The sequence below is a fragment of the Mustelus asterias genome, chromosome 17 (genome assembly GCF_964213995.1).
Source record: "Mustelus asterias chromosome 17, sMusAst1.hap1.1, whole genome shotgun sequence".
NCBI lineage: Eukaryota > Metazoa > Chordata > Chondrichthyes > Carcharhiniformes > Triakidae > Mustelus > Mustelus asterias.
In genome coordinates, this window is record NC_135817.1 from 75,584,217 (window position 1) to 75,606,130 (window position 21,914).

Below are 21,914 nucleotides of genomic sequence, written 5' to 3' on the forward strand. Positions count from 1 at the left end.
TTTTGTCTTTTAAAAAGCATTTAAACAGTTACATGGGTAAGATGGTTATAGAGGGATATGGGCCAAATGTGGGCAATTGGGACTGCCTTAGTGGTTAAAAAAAAGGGCGGCATGGACAAGTTGGGCTGAAGGGCCTGTTTCCCATGCTGTAAACCTCTATGACTCTATCTAAGACCGGTCTGCAATTTTAACCCAAGGCCTGTGCAAGTAAGTCGTCAATCCAGCAGCAAATATAGCCAGGCTGAACGAGGCCTAGAAAGGTGAGTTCATTGTTTTGTTTTCCTGGGGTTTGTGCCTCGCCAGCCTCTGCAAAGAAACCACAGGCCTGCCCCGTACTTTCCTTTACCCCAGCCCCCTGAACCTCATTGCCCTTCCAACCACAGTCCCAACTCCTTATGGATGAATGGGACGCCAGATGTGGGTCCCCTATCTCCCAGAATGTCTCACTCAACCCCCGGACATTTGGCATCTTCCGCCAGATTTGTCCAAAAGGCTGAAAAGGCCCTCCAGGTAAGATTGGGAACCAAAATCTCCTGAGGCGTAATGGTTTGATTTGATTTATTATTGTCACATGTATTAACATACAGTGAAAAATATTGTTTCTTGAGCACCATACAGACAAAACATATCGTTCATAGAGAAGGAAAGGAGAGAGTGCAGAATGTAGTGTTACAGTCATGGCTAGGGTGTAGAGAAAGACCAACTTCATGCAAGATAAGTTCATTCAAAAGTCTGACGGCAGCAGGGAAGAAGCTGTTCTTGAGTCGGTTGGTACGTGACCTCAGACTTTTGTAGCTTTTTCCCGATGGAAGAAGGTGGAAGAGAGAATGTTTGGGGTGAGTGGGGTCCTTAATTATGCCGGCTGCTTTGCTGAGGGAGCAGGAAGTGTAGACAGAGGCAATGGATGGGAGGCTGGTTTGCCTGATGGATTGGGCTACATTCACGACCTTTTGTAGTTTCTTGCGGTCTTGGGCAGAGCAGGAGCCATGCCAAGCTGTGATACAGCCAAAAAGAATGCCTTCTATGGTGCATCTGTAAAAGTTGGTGAGAGTCGTGGCTGACATGCCAAATTTCCTTAGTCTTCTGAGAAGTAGAGGCGTTGGTGGGCTTTCTTAACTATAGTGTTGGCACTGGGGGACCAGGACAGGTTGTTGGTGACCTGGACACCTAATGCTGCACGGGTCAGAGGAACCTCTTCCCTCCCCACTCCCCCACTGTCCCATGACTCCTACCTGGAGTTAAAATTGGTCCTTTGGTTTCGGAACTCACCCGACTTGTTCTTGCACTCAATGTCGAAGCCAGTGATGGGACTGTTGCCGTCAAAGCCCATGCTCCACCTCAAAGCAATGCTCCGAGCTCTCACTTCACGGATCTCGATCTCAGGAGGATCTGGAGGTTCTGCAATGTGATGGACAAAGATGGTTTAAAAAAAAGCGAAGTGCACTCATAATAAGGCCAGAATTCTCCGGTTTCACACGCTCCACTAGCACTGCTGGCAAGAATGAAGAATTTGGCACTCAGCCAAATCTCCATTCACCGCAGCGGGACCAGCTGCGGACGCGGTGGGAGAATTCTGACCTACATGTTTGGTAGCAAATTTTGATTTGTTAGGCTGTATTTAAACGGTGATCCCCATGGAAACTCTTCACCCTTTTCTGAGAAGTGAGCCTTTACTGTTTAGCAAAGTGTTTATATCTCAAATGAGCAAAATACTGCAGATACCGGAATCTGAAACAAGAACAGAGAATGCTGGGAAAACTCAACAAGTCTGGCAGCAACTGTAAGGAGAAAAAATAACAAGAGTTAATGTTTCGAGTCCACTTGTCCCTTCATCAGAACTCACGAGGAGCAAACAGATTCGAAACATTAATTCTTTTTTTTTCTCCTTACAGATGCTGCCAGACTTGTTAGGTTTTCCCAGCATTCTCTGTTCTTGTTTATGTCTCAACTGTAAGTCAATGAGAATATTTCTTTCATGTAAACTCTGAGGAGACAAACACCCACCATAACCTCCATCTGTTCGTCAACCATTCTAACCCCTTCCAGTTTGTTCAATATCTCGACATCTTATTTGACCCCGAGATAGGCTGCCGACTTTGTATCCTCACCATCCCAAAGTCGGCCTACTGCCAACTCCGTAATTCGACTTGTCTCCAGCTCCGCCCCAGCCCACCTGCTGTTGAAACCCCCATCGATATCTTTGATACTTCAGACCCGACTACTCCAAATGCCCTCCCATCATGCACACTTCAGCAACTTGAACTCATCCAGCCACCTCAGTTTGATCTCGCACCAAGGCTCATTCACCTCTCTCCTCACTGAGGTGCTGCCAGACTGATTAGCTTCCAGTCCGGCATTGCCATTCAAAATTCTCATTCTTGTTTTTAAATCCCTCCTTGACCTTACTCCTCCCTATCTCTGTAATCTCCTCCAGCCTTACAACTAGTGAAAGAGCTGCAATTTTTTCAGCTCTGGCCTTTTGATCCTTCACATCCATAAGACCATAAGACATAGGAGCAGAATTAGGCCACTCGACCCATCGAGTCTGCTCCACCATTCAATCATGGCTGATATTTTGATATATTCCCTCACACCCACTATTGAAAGCATTGCCTTTAACCTTCTTGACCCTGCGCATGGAAATTCTCTCCTCAAACCTTTCCAATTCTTCATTTCCTTCTCGCCTGCTTTAACATGCACTTTCAAACCTCCCTCCTTAACCAAGCTTTCATTCACATGGTCTAATATCTCCTTCGCTTGCTCAGCATCAAAATTTAACTACACACTGACTCATTTTATAGAATCATAAACTGGTTACAGCACAGAAGGAGGCCATTCAGACCATTGAGTCCATGTCTGCTCTCTCCTAGCACAGCCCAGCTAGTCCCTTCCCCTGCCTTTTCCCCATTGCCCTGCATGTCTTTTTCTCCTCAGATAATTATCCAATACCTCATTGAAAGTCACACTCTGGATGTGCATTCCAGATCCTAACTACTTACACATTAGGGAAAAAGCAAAGTCGCCACAGATGACCTTAGGCTGCTCTCCCCCTCAAAAGGGGGATGTCTGATGGTGATTTAACCTGAGGGTCACCACATTTCCGGCAAGGGGCAAGGTTGAGAAGGGGGGGAACCTTCATCAATAACCTCAGCCGGTACGGGAATTGAACCTGTGCTGTTGGCAATACTCTGTATCACTAACCAACCATCCAGCCAACTGAGCTAACCAACATCTTTGAAAGCTGGCATTTTCGCATTGATCCTGATGAATGCAAGATGAAAAGCTGTGACAGCATGTGTGTTATCTCAACAATATTTGAAGGCTATAGCAGGCCCTTCCAGTATCTCTACTCCCAATTCCTTTAGCAACCTGCAATGCAAGCCATCTAGACCGGGTGACTTAGCCACCCCAAACATAGCCAGCCTTTCCAGTACATCCTGCCTATCGATTTACATTCTGCCCATTACCCGTACCACCTACACTTCTACAATCATTTTGCCTGCTTTTTCTTCCTGAGTAAACGCTAATATGAAGCACTCATTAAATATCATCGGCTTTCCCTGTCCCTCCTTTGTCCCCAATAAAGCCCATCCTATCTCTGCCTTAAACCTCTCAAAATCTTCTTCCTTCATCAAGATGGTCCTTAACACCCACTTCTTCGCTCAAGTTATGAGTGACCCATCCGGATGACCCCAGGGCCTGAATTTCACCCCAGTGACAAACCTGCAGGATCTGTATGCTGGGTCATTGTGAAGGACTGGGTCATGGGGAGTCTGATGTTCAGAGAGAGCACCTACCCTCAGCTCAACACCCTACCCCCACACCGCCGCTATATAATTCCAGCGGCAATCTGCCAAATGGCTATGAATTTTCAAGGCCAATCTCTTTTGCAAATGTCAATTTGGTTTGTGCAGACTGATCGATTTTGTTGGTACTTTGGCGCAGATTTGCAGGTGAAGCAGTTTAGAAAGCCTATGCAACCAAAGGCAAATCTGGCAAAACTGGGAAGGATAACAGCAGCAGAATCACAAATAAAATGAACGTGTATGTTCTCGGGGAACTGTTCATCCCATCTTGCTAGGTGACAAATTGATAGAAATGTATTGCCTGTCCACCCGTTTTGTGCGTGCGATAAACACAAAATCGCACAATTAACCTGAAACCTGCGTTCATTGGCTTTTTAATAATGTTAACAAGAACAAAGAACAAGGAAAAGTACAGCACAGGAACAGGCCCTTCGGCCCTCCAAGCCCACGCCGTTCATGATGCCCTAACTAAACTAAAAAAACCTTCTACCCTTACTCGGTCCATATCCCTCTGTTCCCTCCCTTTCATGTACCCATCCAGATGCCTCTTAAATGTTGCTAGTGTGCCTGCTTCCATCACCCTCTCTGGCACATGTTTCAGGCACCCAACACTCTCTACGGGAAAAACATCCCCCGCACATCTCCCTTAAACTTTCCCCCTCTCACCTTGAACCTGTGCCCCCCTTGTAATTGACACTTGCACCCTGGGAAAAAGCCTCTGACTATCCACCCTGTCTGTGCCTCTCATAATTCTGTAGACCTCCATCAGGTCTCCCCTCAGCCTCCGTCTTTCCAGTGAAAACAATCCTAGTTTATTCAACCTCTCCTCATAGCCAACACCCTCGAGACCAGGCAATATCCTGGTGAACCTTCCTTGCATTCTCCCCAAAGCTTCCACGTCATTTTGATAATTGGCCCTTTAATTGTCAGCAGGTGCAGCCGCCAATTTCGATATTGCACGCGTGTGTGATGATGTTGGGACGCATGCCTGACATCATCACACGCATTTTCACACGTGTTTAGGACAGGCGTGTGCCTGGGGGTCTGCTGTAAAATTCTGGCCCATATTCAACTCGCTGTTTATTTTCTAAATCTGGTTAAGCTCCTGTGAAGTGTCGTGGGACATTTTGCTGTGTTTAGATAATGTTATATCAACGCTATGGGGGGGTAGGACTTTCCTTGCACTGCTAGGCTGGCTAGTAGCACGTAGCACAACATGTAGAGGCGAGTGATTTCCGCAGCCAACTTTATATTATGCTGAATAATAGCTTGCACCAAAGTGTTTCAACTTACCTTGCACAGTCAGCTGAATCAACCCTCGGTCCTCTCCGTATGAATTAATAGCATGGCAAGAGAAAAACCCTGAATCCCCGCGCACCGTTGGGGTAATCTAAGGAGAGAAGAGATGTGTCAAACAGCAATGATTTAAAGATACAGAATCTTCTGGAAATGTGAAACAAGAACGGAAGTCAGGAGTGAAAAGAGAAAAGCCAGGCTAATAACCTTCATCACCAACTCCACACCCACCGCTTCCTCAGTACAACATTTGCAGTTGGATATTCACTTCGTACCTCCTTTTCCCTTTTTTAAAATTCATTCATAGGACATGGGCATCACTGGTTGACCAGCATTTATTGGAGGGCAGTTGAGAGTCAACCACGTTGCTGTGGCTCTGGAGTCACATGGAGGCCAGCCCGGGTAAGGATGGCAAATTTCCTTCCCTAAAGGACATTAGTGAACCAGATGGGTTTTTCCGACAATGGTGTCATCAATAGATTCTTGATTTCCAATAATTTTTATTGAATTCAAATTCCACCATCTGCCGTGGTAGGATTCGAACCCGGGTCCCCAGAACATGAGCTGAGTTTCTGGATTAATAGTCGAGCGATAATATCACTAGGCCATCACCTCCCCTTGGGCAATCCAAAACTACTCTCACTGATCCCTGCCCTCTTCCCCCTTGGACTGATCTCTTCCACTGCTTCAGTATTCATTCACTTTTCCCTTAAAAGATGACTTAGCTGCTCCTTAAAATGTTTCACACTTTGATGATCCTTCCCAAAAGAAGAATTCCCCTCAATCTTCTTGGTGACTAAGGGGTAATTTTCGTTGGCCAATCAAACTAATTCACACATCTTTGGACTGTGGGAGGAAGCCGGAGCACCCGGAGGAAACCCACGCAGACATGGGAATAATGTGCAAACTCCACACAGACAGTCACCCGAGGCTGGAATTGAACCTGGGTCCCCGGCGCTGTGAGGCAGCAGTGCTAACCACTGTGCCACCGTGCTGCCCGCAACTCGAGGAAGGGGACATTCGTGTTTCCGATTAGAACAAAGTGATTGCATAATTTATGAAAAGCAAATGACAGGTCAGTGTTGATAATGATAAAGTCGGGTTGTCAGGGGTGCTTCCCCGAACTAGGTGCGACCACAGCTGTTAGCAACTTAAAACTCTGTCTTTTCAATTTCTCCCCCAGCTCCCTGATGTTGCCTGCTATCGTCACAGCAAAGTTACTTGCTCCGTGGCATCATCAATTGGGCCAGTGGGCTGACGAATGACAAATGGAGTTTAATTTAGATAAATGCGAGGTGATGCATTTTGGTAGATTGAACCAGGGCAGGACTTACTCAGTTAATGGTAGGGCATTGGGGAGAGTTACCCAACAAAGAGATCTAGGGGTCCATGTTCATAGCTCCTTGAAAGTGGAGTCACAGGTGGACAGAGTGGTGAAGAAAGCATTCAGCATTCTTGGTTTCATTGGTCAGAACATTGAATACAGGAGTTGGGACGTCTTGTTGAAGTTGTACAAGACATTGGTAAGGCCACACTTCGAATACTGTGTACAGTTCTGGTCAACCTATTATAGAAAGGATATTATTAAACTAGAAAGAGTGCAGCAAAGATTTACTAGGATGCTATTGGGACTTGATGGTTTGAGTTATAAGGAGAGGCTGGATAAACTGAGACTTTTTCCCCTGGAGTGTAGGAGACTTAGGGGTGATCTTATAGAGGTCTATAAAATAATGAGGGGCACAGATCAGCTAGATAGTCAATATCTTTTCCCAAAGGTAGGGGAGTCTAAAACTAGAAGGCAGAGGCTTAAGGTGAGAGGGGAGAGATATGAAAGGGTCCAGATGGACAATTTTTTCACATAGAGGGTGGTGAGCATCTGGAACAAGCTGCCAGAGGTAGTAGTAGAGGGGTACAAGTTTGTCTTTTAAAAAGCATTTGGACAGTTTCATTGGTAAGATGGGTATAGAGAGATATGGGTCAAATGCGGGCAATTGAGATTAGCTTAGTGATTTTCAAAAAAGGTCAGCATGGAAAAGTTTGATTTGATTTATTATTGTCACAAGTATTAACATACAGTGAAAAGTATTGTTTCGTGCACGCTATATATAGACAAAGCATACCGTTCATAGAGAAGGAAACAAGAGAGTGCAGAATGTAGTGTTACAGTTATAGCTAAGGTGTAGAGAAAGATCAACTTAATGCAAGGTAAGTCCATTCAAAAGTCTGACAGCAGCAGGGAAGAAGCTGTTCTTGAGTCGGTTGGTACGTGACCTCAGACTTTTGTATCTTTTTCCCAAAGGAAGAAGGTGAAAGAGAGAATGTCTGGGGTGCGTGGGGTCCTTCATTATGCTGGCTGCTTTGCCGAGGCAGCGGGAAGTGTAGACAGAGTCAATATGACTCCATGCGCAAAGAGAGAGCTCCGCCCTACTCAGGGGGGCGGACTGAAAATTGCTGATGGAGATGCAGCTGGGAGTCTGGGGTTGGGCCAAAGTACAGAGAGAGAGATGGATTGAGTGAAGGGAAGTGGGAGACTATACTGGAAGAGAGCGAATGAGGACTTTTCTTTCCTTTATCCTTTCATGGGATGTGGGACGTCCGTTGGCAAGGTCAGCATTTGTTGCCCATCCCTAATTACCCTGAAACTGAGTGGTTTGCTAGACCACTTCAGAGGGTGGTTAAGAGTCAACCATGTTGCTGTGGATTTGGAATCACAGGTAGGCCAGATTGGACAAGGATGGCAGATTGCCTTCCCTAATGGACATTCGTGAAGCAGATAGGGTTTTTACAACAGTGGCTGACAGGTTCATCATAGAACATAGAACATAGAACATTACAGCGCAGAACAGAATCCTGCCCCATCGGGCAGGATTTTCTGGCGTTCCCGCTGGTGGGATCTTCTGGTTCTGCCAAAGGTGACCGCCCACCTCCCCGCTACCCCCCCCCTCCACTCTCCCCCCCCCCACACACACACACACACAAGGCCCTGGAAAACACGCCATGGGGGTGAGTGGGGGAGGAAGTGGGGGGGGGCAAAATCTTACCCATGGTTTCCATAGGGTAGTGAGATTGCAGTTAAAGCTCAGGGGAGAAGAGAAGAGTGAGTGAACAGGGATGAGGATGGATAGGGGGGGTTAAGACAGGGGTAGACACTAACATTGTATGGGGCGGAGGGCCAGGGAGAGAGAGACAAATAGCTCTACTCTTCCAGAGGATAGTGTTTCCACATTTGTTCTTTCTGAAGCCTATTGTCGAGAATGATGTCTGATCTGCATCTCACCTCTATTTGTTCATCTTAGTTCCATAAGCTCCTTATGCTCTTCCCCAACCAAAAGTTTTTTATTCACTCACGGCCTCTAGTTATTGCCCATCTCTATTAACCTCAGTCTTGAAAGATCCAATAATCCGACACGATTTTGGAGAAAAGGGGTTGGGGCATTCGAATTTCAGATCTCAGCTATGCTTTGGTCTGGTCTGGCTCTAATTTTAGGATTATATGCCTTGCATCTGGTGTTCCACAGCTCCACCCATACAGGTTCCACGTCGTCCAGGCTAATGTCCTTCCTTACTATGTAAGAAGTCTCACAACACCAGGTTAATGTCCAACAGGTGTTTAACCTGGCGTTGTGAGACTTCTTACTGTGTTTACCCCAGTCCAACGCCGGCATCTCCACATCATGGCTTGCTTACTATTGCATTAATCTCCTCTTTAACCAGCAGCGCTATGCTAGCCCACTTTCCTTTCCATCTATCTTTCTTGAAAGATATCTATCACCTTATTACAAATGCTCCTCACATTGAGACACAAAGCATTTAGACTTGTTTTTTTGGCATTTATTGCCCTCTTAGAATTATGATGTAATGTGGCCCTTTTATTGATTTTTGTCTTTGGTTTCTCTGCCTTCCACTTTTCCCTGCACTGCCTCTTGTTTCTGTCCCCATAACCTCCCTTCCTGTTTTTGCCACCAAAGTGGATAACCTCACATTTGTCCGCATTATATTGCATTTACCAAGCATTTGCCCACTCAGCCAGCCTGTCCAAATCACCCTGCAGCCTCTTAGCATCCTCCTCACAGCACACACTGCCATTCCTTTGTCCAAATCAGTTAATGTACATTGTGAATAGCTGGGGTCCCAGCACTGAACCTGTGGCACGCCACTAGTCACTGCCTGAAAAGGACCTGTTTATTCCCACTCTCTGCTGCATGTCTGCCAACCAGTTCTCTATCCATGTCAACACATTACCCCCAATACCATGAGCTTTAATTTTTCTCACTAGTCTCTTGTGTGGGACCTTGTCAAAAGGGGTAAGCCGTTCAGGACTGAGATGAGGAAGAACTTCTTCACTCAGAGAGTTGTGAACCTTGTGCCTCTACCACAGAAAGCTGTTGGGGCCAGTTCATTAGATATGTTCAAGAGGGAACTGGACGTGGCCCTTGTGGCTAAAGGGATCAAGAAGGATGGAGAGAAAGCGGGAGTGGGATACTGAAAGAGCATGATCAACCATGATCATATTGAATGGCGGTGCAGGCTTGAAGGGCCGAATGGCCTTCTCCTGCACCTATTTTCTATGTTTCTGATCACTCCCCCCTCCAATCTTTTATGTTCCACGCTGAGAGTGCGAGCTCAACATGTCCGCCACAAGCAACATGGAGTGGCAGCACATTGTTGGGCCTAATGGCTTTTGCACCGTTCTGAAAAAATAATAAATCTTTTATTCTTTCTGTCGAAGCGAGGGAAAAATAATCTTGTGGCTCAAAATACACATATCGTTCGAACTGCTCCTCATCCTGTAGCGAATCCATGAAGGGTTAATTAATCATTTAAACCGAGAGACTTAATTGCCTCGCCGGGGAAATTGATTTTCATTCCCTTTTTCCTCGCTGTGATTTGGAGAAAATCGTCCGAAGCTTCAATATGAAAGTCTGAGGCACTTTCGGAATCAGTGATGACAGGGGTCAGGACAGGAGGTTGTTATAGTAACCATGTCAAAAGAAAAATTCTACTTGCTGCCAGCGTGTTTGAAGTAGAAAAGGAAGATTAAAAAAAAACAGGAGGCTGACATGCCTCTGAAATGTTGAAGCTCAAGAACAGGCAAAGGGGAACAAAGCAAGCAATTGGTTGAGAGATCAAAGGAGCGAATTGATTATTTTTTGGAATAATCAATAGTTTAACATTAAAGTAGATACCTGGTGCTGCCACTGATTTCGCCTCTTTACATTTGTGTAAGCTCTAACCTCTCTGGGACCGTGCCTATGAGACTGGACTGTGGTCTTCTCTGAAGTGTCTTTCTGATGTACTCATTATATAAGCAGGTGCGACACTTTGATTGGCCATTGAGCGCTTGCAGGCATTGCAGAATCGACTAAAGCGCCTTTTCATCTTTCTCTCTGGACTTCTTGTCTGATGGTGCTGAGACACCCTGGGAATACGGTTCCATGGCGCCAGGCACGGTTTGGTACCTGGACCGTGTGACTATTCCTTTTTTAATTCATTCGTGGGACACGGGCGCCGCTGGTTGGCCAGCATTTATTGCCCATCCCTAGTTGCCCTGAAGAAGGTGGCGGTGAGCTGAAGCATTCTTGAAATGCTGCAGTCCACGTGCTGTGGGTTGACCCACAATGCCATTCGGGTGATTGACACAACAGGGGCAGCACGGTGGCACAGTGGTTAGCACTGCTGCCTCACAGCGCCAGGGACCCGGTTCGATTCCCGGCTCTGTGTGGAGTTTGCATGTCCTCCCCGTGTCTGCGTGGGTTTCCTCCGGGTGCTCCGGTTTCCTCCCACAGTCTGAAAGACGTGCTGGTTAGGTTGATTGGCCATGCTAAATTGACCCTAGTTTCGGGGGGATTAGCAGGATAAATATGTGGGGTTACAGGATTAGGGCCTGAGTGGGATTGTGGTCGGTGCAGGCCTGATGGGCCGAATGGCCTCCTTCTGTACTGTAGGGATTCTATGAACAGAGTGAGGTCATTTTAGATGGCTGCGGCTCTGGAGTCACATGTAGGCCAGACCGGGTAAGGATGGCAGATTTCCGTCCCTAAAGGACATTAGTGAACCAGATGGGTTTTTCTGACAATTGGCAATGGTTTCATGGTCATCAGTAGATTCTTAATTTCAGATTTTTTGTTCATTGAATTTAAATTCCACCATCTGCCATGGCGGGATTCGAACCTGGGTTCCCAGAACATTAGCTGAGTTTCTGGATTAATAGTCTATCGATAATACCACTGAGCCATTGTCTCCCCTTCATGCACGCATTTATGATTATCCTAACTGGGGTATTAAAACACAGAAATATCAGAGGATAGTCAGGTCCAATCCCCACCCAATGCTTGACTCGTACAGTAAAAGTCACGAGATAGAGTTGGTTCAGCACAAACTGGGTTTTCATGTCCTTGCTCCGCTATTCTGAGCACCTTCTCTGTGCCACTAGAAACTGAAAAAGGCTGACGCAACTCTTCCGAGGATGGAGGTCCCCTTTGTGACCACCACAGGAAAATTGCATTTCTTCCCATGCACTATTTTTGTGTGCTGATGTGGGTTTTGGAAGTCCGAAAGGAAACACACTTCCTTGCAGACATTGTGACCATTGGGGAAAGACAGCTCAAGAGGCAGGGACATTCTGAAAGGCAAGTATAAATATTTTTGCACCTTCTAATGACAATGTTAGATGATTTGTTGCAATGCAGATGAGCTTTTGATGCAGTGATGCACGATAGGGATCTTTCCTGCCAATGTCATTTGACCCTTACATTGACTATCACTGTGTTAACATTATTACAGTAAGAAGTTTAACAACACCAGGTTAAAGTCCAACAGGTTTATTTGGTAGCAAAAGCCACACAAGCTTTCGAGGCTCTGAGCCCCTTCTTCAGGTGAGTGGGAATTCTGTTCACAAACAGCTGTTTGTGAACAGAATTCCCACTCACCTGAAGAAGGGGCTCAGAGCCTCGAAAGCTTGTGTGGCTTTTGCTACCAAATAAACCTGTTGGACTTTAACCTGGTGTTGTTAAACTTCTTACTGTGTTTACCCCAGTCCAACGCCGGCATCTCCACATCTTAACATTATTATGCATGATAGTACTTTTTTCAATGGAGAAAGTGCATTGAAATGCATGAAAATTGTGAAGAAAAGATATCCTGAGAGCCTCTGCTGTCATGTTCTCCACTGTGATTTAAATCGACCGATAGCTCTGGGCTGTTATAAAAACCCTGCATTTGTAAATTGAAAAAAAACTCGGCATCTCTGCAGAAAAAATGCTGGAAAATCTCAGCAGGTCTGGTAAGGAGAGAAAAGAGCTGACGTTTCAAGTCTAGATGACCCTTTGTCAAAGCTTTGCCAGCATTTTCTCTTTTGGTTTCAGATTCCAGCGTCCGCAGTAATTTGCTTTTATCTGCATCTCTGCATCTGCTTCCCTCCATTGACAGGGACTCTGCTTTGAAATGGAAATAGAAGACCATTCTGTTCTGTCAGTTTCAGAATATGTAGCTGGAAGTGTTTGTTCTGACAATTGTGGCCATTATGAATGCCTGGGTAGATATCAAATTCTACTAATGACTTCAGCTCAGCAGGTGGTCCAAGAAAATGTTTTTAAGAAGCTGTAAAAACAGAATATGTCTTTCAATGTATTTTTTTGTTTATAAACCTAACAGTCACCTAAAGGATTTCATTTTCTTTGCACATGAGTGTTTTTCTTATTCTTTACAGTATCAATAGTAAGGGGTTTGATTTCAGGGTTTTAATAAATTGTTAGAAGTTTAGTTTTTTCCAATGAATTTACAATAATGCCCATTGCTATTTACTGAGCCCTTAGGTCTATATATTGCGGATATTAGAACATAGAACATAGAACAGTACAGCACAGAACAGGCCCTTCGGCCCACGATGTTGTGCCGAGCTTTATCTGAAACCAAGATCAAGCTATCCCACTCCCTATCATCCTGGTGTGCTCCATGTGCCTATCCAATAATCGCTTAAATGTTCCTAAAGTGTCTGACTCCACTATCACTGCAGGCAGTCCATTCCACACCCCAACCACTCTCTGCGTAAAGAACCTACCTCTGATATCCTTCCTATATCTCCCACCACGAACCCTATAGTTATGCCCCCTTGTAATAGCTCCATTGGGTGAGTAACTATGGAGGGCACATGGAGGACATGGATATAGCATGGTGGGCTTGAGCTCACTCACTGCCCTTTTCCTAACTCGCACCCATCACCCCTCTGCTCGCTGGCCTACATTGGCTCTTGATTTGGTAATAACCCAGTTTTAAGATTCTTATTCTAGTTTTCTAATCCCTCCATGGTTTTGCCCCTCCCTATCCCCCTAAACTATTCCTGCCCCACAACTCTATGAGATCTTTTTGCTCCTCCAATCCTGGCCTCTTGTGCATTCCTGTTTTTTAGCCCATCGCCATGGTCAACTGTGCTTTCAGCTAGGACTTAAACACTGGAGTTAGAATCATAGAATCATAGAATCCCTACAGTGCAGAAGGAGGCCATTCAGCCCATCGAGCCCGCACCAACCACAATCCCACCCGGGGCCTATTCCCGTAACCCCACATACTTACCCTAGCCAGTCCCTCTGACACTAAGGGGCAATTTAGCATGGCCAATCCACCTAGCCCACACATGTTTGGACGGTGGGAGGAAACTGGAGTACCCGGAGGAAACCCATGCAGACACGGGGAGAATGTGCAAACTCCACACAGGCAGTGATCCAAGGCCGGAATTTATGCTGCAACTGTACAGGACCTTGGTGAGACCGCATTTGGAATATTGTGTGCAGTTCTGGTCACCTCACTACAAGAAGGATGTGGAGACTCTGGAAAGAGTGCAAAGGAGATTTACCAGGATGCTGCCTGGTTTGGAGGGTAGGTCTTATGAGGAAAGGTTGAGGGAACTTGGGCTTTTCTCTTTGGAGCGGAGGAGGTTGAGAGGAGACTTGATAGAGGTTTATAAGATGATGAGGGGGATAGATAGAGTGAACGTTCAAAGACTATTTCCTCGGGTGAATGGAGCGGTAACTAGGGGGCATAACTATAGGGTTCATGGTGGGAGATATAGGAAGGATGTCCAAGGTAGGTTTTTTACTCAGAGAGTGGCTGGGGTGTGGAATGGACTGCCTGCAGGGATAGTGGAGTCAGGAACTTTAGGAACATTTAAGAAGCTATTGGATAGGCACATGGAGCACTTCGGGATGATAGGGAGGAAATAGCTTGATCTGGGTTTCAGACAAAGCTCGGCACAACATCGTGGGCTGAAGGGCCTGTTCTGTGCTGTACTGTTCTATGTTCTATGTTCTGTGTTCTAACCCGGGTCCCTGGTGCTGTGAGGCAGCAGTGCTAACCACTGCGCCACCGTGCTGCCCATAGAATTCCTCTCCTGAAATATGTCTACCTCAATCCTTAACTCTCTCTCCTCCTTTAAGATTCTCCTTAAAATCTGCCTCTGACCAAGATTTTGGTCAACTGTACTTTATGTGACTCAGTGTAAGATTTTCCTTGATAATGTTGGATGATTTGCAACATTAACGGTGCTACATCAATGCAAGTGGTTGGTGTTGTTGCTAAACACTCTTCCGTAACAACAATGTTCCTTTAAGATAAAATCATGCTCATTCAAGGGCGCATTGCATTTGTTCCTTTAAAGGTTTCCCATTCAAAGATAGTAGTTAAAATATTTTGCGATAGATGTGAGGAGGGTCACTCTCTGCACAATTGCCAAAGTAACTTTAAGCACCAGGATTGAAACAGCGTGGCCTTAATATTTTTCGAAGCCTCAATTTGCTGTTAGTAAGTGCCCATGATTTGTCTAATTTCCTTTCATCTGTCACTGTAACCGTACAGAACGTTGCTTCTTACAGCCCAGGATCCTTGCAACAAAGAGCCCATCATAGGAAAGCGACAGCAATAATAGTCCAAGGAGACTTTTGGTTGACAGGGAATATTTGGTGAGGTAAGAAGGGATGCTTTCTGACAGAAGATGTGAGGTGCTGACGGGCTCTGATGTGAGCACAGGCAATTTCGACTTGATCAACGCAGCGCTTAAGAAAAAAAAAAATCCCTGTCATGTTTCTCCTGCATTTACAACTCACTGTTCTTAGCTTTCTTCATCAACATCCGCACTTCTGTAGCGCCTTTAACACAGTAAAGAAGACTCAAGATGTTTCACGGCAGACAAGTCAGATGAAGTACACCCAGCCAGATACAAAGACAGATGAACAGAAGCTTGATCAAAGATGGCGGTTGTCAGGAGTGACTTTGAGGGGCAGAGAGGTTTAGGAAGGGGAGTATAAGAGGCTTAAAACCAACGAACGGCACGGCTTCCGATGCTGGAATGAAGGAAATTGGGGGTTGTGGTGAACCATAGTTGGTTACCACTATGGGTACTGAACCATAGATGGTTAGCACTATGGGTACTTGAACATATGTTACTGTTGTCACTGTTGGGGTTAGGGTTGGGGTGTTCTACCTGTTGGTATTGTTCTGTGGTACACTCCAGTTGGCTCCGCCTACCTGTAGGAGTATAAAGGTCACTGCACTGCCTGGTGACCATTTAGTCTGGGATTGTATTGTTATATAGTATGCTCCATTCTTGTTACTAATAAAAGCCTTTGTTTCCCGGGTACGATCCAGCCTCCCGAGTGATTTAATCGCGCATCAGGGGTGCACAGGAGGCAGGAACTGGAGGAGCAGCACAGAGAACTTGGAGGGATTTGGAGCTGGAGGGGGGTCACAGAGGGTTGAATCCATAGAGGGATTTGGAAATGATGATCAGAATTTGAAAGACCAGTAGCAGCAGTGTGTACTATCTACAAGATGCACTGCAGCAATTCACCAAAGATCCTTAGACAGCTACTTCCAAACCCATAACCACTTCCATCTCGAAGGACAAGGGCAGCAGATACATGGGAACACCACCACCTGCAAGTTCCCCTCCAAGCCACTCACCACTTTGGCTTGGAAATATATTGCCGTTCCTTCGCAGTCGCTGGGTCAAAATCCTGGAATTCCCTCCCTAATAGCATTGTGGGTCAAACCACAGCACGTGGACTGCAGCGATTCAAGAAGGCAGCTCACCACCCCCTTCTCAAGGGCAACTAGGGATGGGCAATAAATGCTGGCCAGCCAGCGATGCCCATGTCCCACGAATGAATTTTTTAAAAAAATGCTTGGCTTGGTTGTTCTGCTATTTATTCTTTCAAAGGCTTTTTCCAATTATCTGATCTGTGCTCCTAGTTGAGAAATTGTGGAATCATTAATATAGTGTGCCAGTTTTACCTAAACTTACCTTGTTGCAAAGGCTTGACAAACTGCAGTGACAACTCAAGGTATTCAGTAGAGGGTGGGCATTCACTGATATGTGACAACATTGGTTCAGAGATGACCTTTCACCTCGGGGCGGCACGGTGTCACAGTGGTTAGCACTGCTGCCTCACAGCGCCAGGGGTCTGGGTTCGATTCCCGGCTTGGGTCACTGTCTGTGTGGAGTTTGGACATTCTCCCCGTGTCTGTGTGGATTTCCTCCGGATGCTCCGGATTCCTCCCACACTCCAAAGATGTGCAGGTTAGGTGAATTGGCCATGCTAAATTTCCCTCAGTGTACCCGAACAGGCGCCGGACTGTGGCGACTAAGGGATTTTCACAGTACGTTCGTCGCAGTGTGAATGTAAGCCTACTTGTGACTTATAAATAAACTTTACTTTTGCTTCAGATCAGAAGGTCATGACTTAATTGAAACCCAGAGCAGAGCCAGAGTAAAATCTTTGTAGGTGTTGAGTGCTATTCGGTTGGTCCTCCACACAACTTCCACAACCCCACTCAACCCATTCAAACAAAGACATGTCATAAAATGAGTGAAGAAATCGGACCATAAAATGCTTGAACGCTGCAGTTAGAATGAAGCAAACCACATCTCTGTGTTCTACATGTGAATGAAACTGAAACTCTTCTGGCATTTTTTCTGCACAGTTGGTGAGTTTTCCCACTGGCCTCATTTAAACTGAGAGCCTGAACACAGGCCCATTCAGGCTCCAAAGATTTGAGCACATAGTGATTGTTCAGTGCAGTACTGGTGGGTTGCTTCACTGTCAGAAGTATCATCGGGTGCCTAACCCCATTGGATATCACTGCACAGGACATGGAAGTAAGAGACTGGCTCCTGGAAAATTCCACCCGAGGTCAACGGACCTTTCCATGGTCTGCCCCTCGCCCGCTCCGATTCCCTTGGCAGGTGGGATGGTAAAATTCCAGCTATAGAGTCAGCACTAGGATAATTATCCTCTATTGCACTTTTTCAACTCACATCTGAAAATAGAGAATGTGCAAGGTTTTGGGTGTGAAAGGCAGGGGAGTGGGACTAGGCAGAATGCTCCTTCAGAGACCCAGTACAGACTTGATGGGCCGAATGGCCTCCTTCTGTACAGTGATGGTTCTGTGATGAAATGAATGTGAAGGTAAATATGTGGGATATAGGGAAACATTGATTAATGTGAGGTGAGGCAGGAGTGTAAACAAAGATGTGAATGTGACAGTCAACCTGATAAGTACATCATTGTCACAAAGCTCAGTCCTGGCCATCTGATGGCAACCAAGCCTTAGTTTCTTAGTTTGTCTAGTTTGAGATTTGTAGGCTGGGGGGTTTTGGAAATTGCTGTTTATGATTTGTGATTACGGTTTGTGATTTCTAAATCGGTAACTAAGAATAGGTGTAAATTAACATAACAATCATTTAAGCTTTAGTCCAAGGGACTATAATAAGCACCAAAAGTCCTGCAGTAAAAAACCGAACACCCCAGGCATAGACCAATCACCATCATTTTCTACAATCATATATTCTTACATTCATACAATTTAGGTAGACAGTGAATCACTGGGCTTCAGATATAACAACTGAGAGAACAAAACTGCCCTTTCCCCTTTGTGTGAGCGCCACATCTCTATTCAGCTTTCACTTGGTGAGTCGAACCATATGAAGAGTGCTGCTAAATTGCTACCAATTTAGGGTTGTTCGAGGCAGTTTTCCACTGAGGACTGGCTGAGGTGAGTTTCACTTGTGGTTCTTAAAAGGGCTAATGTACACTTAAAGGCAAGGTGTACACTCAGCAATCAATCACACTACGCCTCGTTGCAATTTACAGATGCATTATCTCATCAATGCAGAAGATTCTGACGAGGATCTTGGAGAAAGGTGGCTAAATATTGTCCGATTAGCAATCACCTTGATTAGGGAGGGCAGTTATTCTCCTTAGACGAGAGAAGGTTAAGGGGAGACTTAATACGGAGGGTTTCAAAGCATGAAGCGTTTTGATCGAGTAGGAAGGCATTGTCTTCACCGACGACCGGCTGATAACTAAAGGATACAATGGCAGTTTAGGCCTATACGCTCTGGAATTTAGAAGAATGAGGGGAGATCAAATTTAGGTAGACAAGATGATAAAAGGTATGGATAAAGTAGACATGGAGCTTCATCTTGTGGGGCATTCTAGGATGCGAGGCATAGTCTTAGGATAAGGGGCAGCAAATTTAAAACAGAGTTGAGGAAGAACTACTTCTCTCAAAGGGTTTTGAATCTGTGGAATTCGCTGCCCCGAAGTGCGGTGGATACTGGGACAGTGAGTAAATTTAAGGAGGAGTTAGACAGATTTTTAATTGGTAATGGGTTGAAGGGTTATGGGGGGAAGGCAGGAAAATGGGGATGAAGAGCTTTTCAGCCTTGATTAAGTGGCGGAGCGGTCTTGATGGGTCAAATGGTCTGATTCTGCTCCTATATCTTATGAAGTTATTATGGCAACAGAACCAAAAGGGGAAATGAGGGGAAGTTCAGTGCTTGGTCATGATGGTCAGGCCATGGGCAGGCTTGATGGACAACGTGGTCTTTATACCCACCCATCGATTTTGTATGCTTGCAAACTCGCAAGCGAGAAAATGACGCGAAATGTCATAATCGGTACCTGTAATGTGGAAACCACCTCATCCCCGATCTCTTTGGTGGACACAACGTAGCGGAACATACGCTCAGGGTCAATTATGGTGTCTTCCTTCTCCCAGCGGACAATGATGGGCTTCTCTCCGTGTGCAGTGCAGCTGACCTCTTTCTTTTGGCCCTGAGTTGCCAAGGTGGTGTTCGGGTATGACGTGATCATGGCAGGAACTGTCAAAACAAAAGCAGAATGCGGTCAACCTGAGTGAAGGGCTGACTTCGATGTGCAAAGACCTTGGAGGATGCAAATGCTGAACCAGGATGATTAGAAATTCATCTTTCAAATATCATAGCAACCAACATTTGCATAGTGCTTTTAATATAGAAAAAAACAAGGCACTTCCCAACTGTTGATCAGGGTTCCGACAAGAAATGTTCTTCACCTTGCCGTTTTCCACTATATTAATGACCATGTAATTCCCACCATTTGTAAATCCATGCTGCCTATCGTCACCTTATAACAAATCCATCTGTCTACACTTCCCGCTGCCTCGACAAAGCAGCCGCATAATCAAGGACCCCACGCACCCCAGACATTGTCTCTTCCACCTTCTTCCGTCGGGAAAAAGATACAAAAGTCTGAGGTCACGTACCAACCGACTCAAGAACAGCTTCTTCCCTGCTGCCATCAGACTTTTGAATGGACCTACCTCACACTAAGTTGATCTTTCTCTACATCCTAGCTGTGACTGTAACCCTACATTCTGCACTCTCTGCTTTCCTTCTCTATGAATGGTATGCTTTGTCCGTACAGCACGTAAGAAACAATAATTTTCACTGTATGCGAATACATGTGACAATAATAAATCAAATCAAAAAAAGTGCCTCGCTACCCGTTTCACTCAGACACCACAGATTCTTCTGAATGCTTGCATTCAGAATGAAGATTTATTGTCACTGGGGATAATGGACACTGTGTCCTACAAACGTAGTTTTTCAAAGGAGATTTTCTCCCTATCTTTCTTTTTGATGGGCAATCTCCATTTCAGGGACAAAACATGAGAAATGGATGGACTACCCACTTCCCTGAACCTGAGGAGTTTGTTACTTAAAACTATGCCACTCTCCACATTTCTTTCCTTGTTTATTTTTGGCAGCTCACTGTCGCTGAGAATTTAATGTAGCAATGTCTAGAGTACATAAAGAGTGTATGACTGACCTTGCAGTAAGTTGGGTGGCATGGTGGCACAGTGGTTAGCACTGCTGCCTCACAGCAGCAGGGACCTGGGTTCAATTCCGGCCTAGGGTCACTGTCTGTGTGGAGTTTGCGCGTTCTCCCCGTGTCTGCGTGGGTTTCCTCCCACACTCCAAAGATGTGCGGGTTCGGTTGATTGGCCATGCTAAATTGATCCTAATGTCAGGGGGACTAGCAGGGGTATATATGTGGGGTTACGGAAATAGGGCATGGATGGGATTGTGGTCAATGCAGACTCGATGGGCTCAATGGCCTCCTTCTGCACTGTAGGGATTCTGTGAATATTAGTGACGAACAGATACCCGAGAGGATACAGAGAGGGCGGCACGGTGGCACTGTGGTTAGCACTGCTGCCTCACAGCGCCAGGGACCCAGGTTCAACTCCCAACTCGGGTCACCGTCTGTGGAGTCTGCATGTCTCCCTGTGTCTGCGTGGGTTTTCTCCGGGTGCTCCGATTTCCTCCCACAGTCTGAAAGACATGCTGGTTAGGGTGCATTGACCCGAACAGGCGCCGGACTGAGGGGAATTTCACAGTTACTTCATTGCAGTGTTAATGTGAGCCTTACTTGTGACTAATAATTAAATAAATAAATAGACCCTCTTCGAACTGAAGAAGGTAGTCCACTTGTTTTAATTAAATCATGGGACATGGGCGTCACTGGTTGGCCACATTTATTGCCCATTCCTAGTTGTCCTTGGAAAAGTGGTGCCTTCTTGAATCGCTGCAGTCCACGTGCTATAGGTTGACTCACAATGCTGGTAGGGAGGGAGTTCTGGGATTTTGACCCAACGTCTGGAAAGGAACGGCAAGTCAGGATGGTGAGTGGCTTGGAGGGAAATTTGCAGGTGATGGTGTTCCTATTGTGGTTTTGCAATTGTCTCTGGGTTACGGAAGGTAAATTGCAGCCAGAGATCTTGTTCTTAACGGCCCCTCTGTTGGGAAAGGCAGCACTGGGCTCTGCTACCTCACATCATGGTTGAATAGCTTGTCGACATTCACTGTCCAGGCTTAAATCTGAGCAAGAGCCCCAAGAAAGATTTGCACCTGCGAAGCAAACTACCCTGCTTCTCGAGCAATCGCTAAAACACTTCAGCAGCAACAAGTGTTTCTGAAGTGCAAGGTCTGACAGCAACAGTGAGAATAAGTGAAAATCTGATGTGAGATGTTGGGTGGGAAGTGGCCAAGAGGGCACTTCTGCCTCTGGTCCCATAGTGTTGTCTAGAAATAGTCTGATATTTCATGAACCAAGCGTCATATAATGACGAGTAGCCTTGTTCTTTACTTTTTGACCAGGGTGAATAATGACCAGATAGGAGCAGCAACCTGGCAGATGCAGGGAGAGGAGTATATTTTGCGTTCCTTTCCTTCCGTTTCCCAGATTGGGGAAGAGTAGTGCTGTTCCTGAGAAGATCTGCTCTGTCACCTCAGAAGGATACCAACTCCACATCTGTCCCCACCTGTGGAGAGCAACTATCACTCTGAGACCTCCTGTGGAGAGTTAGGAATGAAAACTGCAAGTAGCATCCTCTACCTGCCCCCATTATCACTTCCCTATCGCCACAGGACTTGGTGTGTCTGATGTTTTCATAGTATCAGTGCAGAAGGAGGCCATCCAGCCCACCAAGCCTGCA

At 45.8% G+C, this 21,914-nt stretch overlaps 1 protein-coding gene across 4 annotated transcripts in view; it reads right to left on the reverse strand.

Annotated features, from left to right (window-relative positions):
• Positions 1-21,914, reverse strand: part of LOC144506201 (cell adhesion molecule DSCAM) — a 518,357-nt gene that overhangs the window by 128,009 nt on the left and 368,434 nt on the right. For all 4 annotated transcript variants that reach the window (XM_078232062.1, XM_078232059.1, XM_078232061.1 and 1 more), the window contains exons 11-13: positions 19,058-19,257; positions 5,100-5,196; positions 1,270-1,398 (exon numbers count right to left, since the gene is read on the reverse strand). In XM_078232062.1, the coding sequence (XP_078088188.1) occupies positions 1,270-1,398; positions 5,100-5,196; positions 19,058-19,257 (426 nt within the window). The remainder of the gene's footprint in view (positions 1-1,269; positions 1,399-5,099; positions 5,197-19,057; positions 19,258-21,914) is intronic.